The sequence below is a fragment of the Chiloscyllium plagiosum genome, chromosome 41, assembly GCF_004010195.1.
Source record: "Chiloscyllium plagiosum isolate BGI_BamShark_2017 chromosome 41, ASM401019v2, whole genome shotgun sequence".
NCBI lineage: Eukaryota > Metazoa > Chordata > Chondrichthyes > Orectolobiformes > Hemiscylliidae > Chiloscyllium > Chiloscyllium plagiosum.
In genome coordinates, this window is record NC_057750.1 from 14,734,322 (window position 1) to 14,738,942 (window position 4,621).

Here is a 4,621-nt window from a genome sequence, read left to right on the forward strand (position 1 = left end):
GCTTGTCTGGGGAGTCATGACGATGAGCGCTCTACTCACGTTCAGTTCCACAGAATCCAATTGGACATCTTCATCCTCTAACCAAGGATTGTCTTTGGTCTGAAGCGAATCCTCAATTCCTGCTCTACTGCACTGAGAGACTTTAAAACATCTGCCATCTCTGCAGCCTGACATAGCTGAGGCAGCACAGTGACTCAGTGGTTAGCACTGCTGCCTCACAGCACCAGGGTCCCAGGTTTGATTCCAGCCTCGGGCGACTGTGTGGAGTTTGTACATTCTCCCTGTATCTGCGTGGGTTTCCTCCGGGTGCTCCAGTTTCCTCCCACAGTCCAAAGATGTGCAGGTCAGGTGAATTGGCCATGCTAAATTGCCCGTAGTGTTAGGTGCATTAGTCAGAGGGAAATGGGTCTGGGTGGGTTGAGGGTCGGTGTGGATTTGTTTCCACACTGTAGGGAATCTAATCTAATCTAGCTCCAAATGCTGACACTGGTGTCTATCTCTTCAAGGAGGGCGAGATAAGACATCTCGGGAGGCAGGTTCTCCCCTTTTTAGGCCAGACTTAGCAAATGGAACTCACGCTGCAGAAAGAGCCACACAAATGGAGTAAACGCCAGGCTGCAGGGATGTGAGCTCTTTCTCCCTCTTTCACCTTCAACGAGGTGCACACCAAAAGTAAATTAACCCCTTGCTCACAGTCATTTTCCCCAATTACTTTCCCACTGAAGGAGACGAGTCCGAGGTCACTATTACCCATTACTACCAAACTAAAATCATTACAATGGCCATGGGCAAACATTGGGTCGATTAGTTTTTCATCCTCTCTGCCGCCTCTAATTTAAGTAGCGCCACAAGGTGAGCAAAGAGGAAGACATGTCATTGGACCAATTACTTACAAACAGTAAATGCCAACACAAACCCTGGGAGGCCTGTTTCCAATTTCCAAGTAATCAGATGCCATGCCACTGCTTTGTCAGGCACATATTTCTTACTTTTCCTTCTACGTTTCAAGAAAAGTTTAAAGTCTTGACTAACCCTGTTGCAGCGCCGATCCACAAGCAGGAACTCTGTGGCTTGAAATGAGTGGGCAGCTTCATTTTCTGGATTCTGCCAGAGCTCCTCAATATGGTATTTCCAACTTGAAGCTTTTCAGGAAGACCAAAGGCATTTTGGTAAAATGTTAGGAATTCTGACTGTCCTGTGATGGGATATGAGCTGTCACAACACCAGAAACCATATTTGGAATGTGTTACTTCACATTTCAGACACTGGGCTAAGATTCAAGTTAACAGCAGTATCTATTAGAACACACAAATCTCCATCGACACATAATGAGATGTCAAATAAGCGTCAAGTCTTAGAAGGTACAAATCTGTAAAGAAGATTAAAACTAAAAGATTTGATAGTGCCCTTTCTTTAATGAACAGAAAATTAGTTTGGACATTTCTCACATTCACTTATTCTCAAATCGAAATGCAGCTGAACATTTGGAACCAGCGCATTCAGAGACAACTTGGTCCCAAAGCCAACAATCTGATCATGTACCGGGTCTGAAACATCCGACCAAGACTAGATCCCACACTCTTAGGTCAGAGAGTCCCAGTCAGCAGCCAGCTGGATCCACAAATGTGTACCAAAAGCAGAACGGGATTTTAATAGAAAATTGTCACAGACCCATCCAAAAGACGCACCTGCAATTGTCCAACTCCTGTTTAAATTGTCAAATTAAAAACATTAGTTGCTCAGGTTCAAGATGAAACAATTTCTACGTCACCAAGTGAGACTCCGTCCCTGTAAGCGATTGTAAGGATCCAATCTGCGCGACCTAAAGGCAATGGCGTCTTTTTTGCCCTCACTTCTTCTTTCCAAAGAGACTGAATCTTCGGTCACTGTCCCGTTTAGGATTGCCTTCATCAGTGGAGGAGGTAGTAAGAGGCATCTGACCACTTTGCTGAGCGATTTGTGCATGTTCTGTGATGGCTGTGGAAATAGTCTTGATCCAATTGTTCATCTCCTCCTAAAATGGGGGACATTGAAGAAGCAACAAAATAAAACCATGTGAATGCATTTGATACAACCATCATCATTTAACATCAATTTTGTTAACGCAATGTATACATACTATCCACTACTGAGTTGTCCAAAGCCTAATGTACGGTGCCCAGTGTCTCTTGAATATTCTGAGTAACTTCCTTTGCTGCATGACTTGTTTTTTTAATTCTTTCATGGGAACGTGGGCCAGTATTTGTCTCCCATCCATAATTGCCCCTGGACTTAGCCATATCAGAGGGCAGTTAAGAGTCAACTGCATTGCTGTGGTTCTGGTATCATATGTAGGCCAGACTGAGTTAAGGACAGCAGATTTCCTCCATAAAGGGCACTAATACACTAGGTGTGTTTTTACAACAACTAGCTCCCTGGTCACCACTACCAAACATAGTGTTCAACTTCAGATTTATTAATTGAGTTTAAATTCCACTAGTTGCCCTGCTGTGGTTTGAACCTGTGCTGCCGCAGCATTAGTCTGCATCTCTGGATTACAAATCTACTAATATTACCACTATGCCACAATCTCCAGATATATTTACACTTTGGTTTAAACCAGTGTTTCTAAACTGATTCCATACATCTACTACAGTTTGCAATGGCCACCAGACCTGTGAGAGTGTCTGCTGTAACTGTAGGCAACTTCATTCAGTACATCATTTGGACAGCCATCTTATGAAGGAGCAGCGCTCAAAAAACCAGTGCTTCCAAATAAGCCTGTTGGACTATAACCTGGTGGTGTGTGATCTTTTAACTTAATTCATTACAGGAGACCAAAAGGCAGGGCTCGCCCCAGACATTCACTGTCCACACACCACTAGATACTAATTCGAGATATTGAAGCTAAATGGTGATGATGGTGCAGAATTAACATCCCCGGCCTAGTAATCCAGAGAGGCAGAAGTGGGCACTGTAGACGCTGGAGATTAGAGTGGTACTGGAAAAGCACAGCAGGCCAGGCAGCATCCGAGGAGCAGGAAAAATCAACGTTTCGGGCAAAAGACCTTCATGAGGAAGGGCTTTTGCTCAAAACGTCGATTTTTCCTGCTCCTTAGATGCTGCCTGGCCTGCTGTGCTTTTCCAGCACCATTCTAATCTTGACTAGTAATCCAGAGACCCAGGCTAATACTCTGGAGACAGGGGTTCAAAGGTCATTCTGGCCCTGGTAGAATTTAAAATAAATTGAGAAAGCCACTTTCAGTGATGGTGACCATCAACTCTCACAGAACCCCAACTGGTGCACTAATATCCTTCAGGGATAGAAATCTGCTGTCCTGAACTGGTCTGGCCTACACATGACTCTAGAGCTGCAGCAACGCGGCTGACTCTTAGTAGCACAAGCAAAAGAAACTGAAGCCCAACTAAGGTCAGGAATCCATCAGGTGTATGGTCCTGGCATCAATCCCCTGGGATCATCCCTTTATCTGGCATCAATCCCCAGATCACTCCTCCAGATGGATACCAAGGATACCTTACTCAATTTTTCTGATGTCTTCTCTCACAGTGCTGTGTTCCACTGAAATGTTTTACTGTCTCACCTCTCCTTGCCTTGACCCCAGCCCTGACATTTACACTGTGAAACGTAGAGAATAAGAGGTGAAGTAGGCCATTCAGCCCTTCAAGTCTGCTCTGCGATTCAATATGACCATGTCAAATCCTCTATCTCAATGCCATACTCCTCCTCTGTCTCCATATACCTTTGGTCTCTAGAAATCTATTTTTCTTGACTATATTCAGTGACTTGGCCCCTGCAGCCTCCTGAATGGAAAGGGTTTTTACAAATACATTAAAGACAAAAGGGTAACTAGGGAGAGAATAGGGCTTCTCAAAGATCAGCAAGACTATGTGGAGCCGCAGAAAATGGGGGAGATACTAAACGAGTATTTTGCATCAGTATTTGCTGTGGAACAGGACATGAAAGATATAGAATGCAGGGAAATAGATGGTGACACCTTGAAAAATGTCCATATTACGGAGGAGGAGGTGCTGGATATCTTGAAATGCACAAAGGTGGATAAATCCTCAGGACCTGATCAGTTGTTCCCTAGAACTCTGTGGGAAGCTAGGGAAGTGATTGCTGGGCCTCTTGCTGAGATATTTGTATCATCGATAGTTACAGGTGAGGTCTGGAAGACTGGAGGCTGGCTAACGTGGTGTCACTGTTTAAGAAGGATGGTAAGGTCAAGCCAGGGAACTATAGACCAGTGAGCTTGATGTCAGTGGTAGGCAAGTTGTTGGAGGGACAGAATGGACATGTATTTGGAAAGGCAAGGACTGATTAGGGATAGTCAACATGGCTTTGTACATGGGAAATCATGTCTCACAAACTTGATTGGTTTTTGAGTTTTTTGAAGTGACAAAGAGGATCGATGAGGACAGAGCGGTAGATGTGATATATATGGACTTCAGTAAGGCGTTCGACAAGGGTCCGCATGATAAACTGGTCAACAAGGTTAGATCTCACAGAATACAGGGAGAACTAGCCATTTGGATACAGAACTGGCTCAAAGGTAGAAGACAGAAGGTGGTCGTGGAGGGTTGTTTTTCAGACTGGAGGCCTGTGACCAGTGGAGTGCCA

The 4,621-nt window shown here is 44.5% G+C and overlaps 1 protein-coding gene across 1 annotated transcript in view; it reads right to left on the bottom strand.

The window, feature by feature from the left end:
* Positions 1-396: 396 nt before the first annotated feature.
* The window catches only part of LOC122542711 (spectrin beta chain, non-erythrocytic 4-like), a 216,701-nt gene continuing 212,476 nt past the window's right edge, over positions 397-4,621 (bottom strand). The window contains exon 33 of the mRNA XM_043680691.1: positions 397-2,014. Within this exon, the coding sequence (XP_043536626.1) occupies positions 1,850-2,014 (165 nt within the window). The 3' untranslated portion in view covers positions 397-1,849. The remainder of the gene's footprint in view (positions 2,015-4,621) is intronic.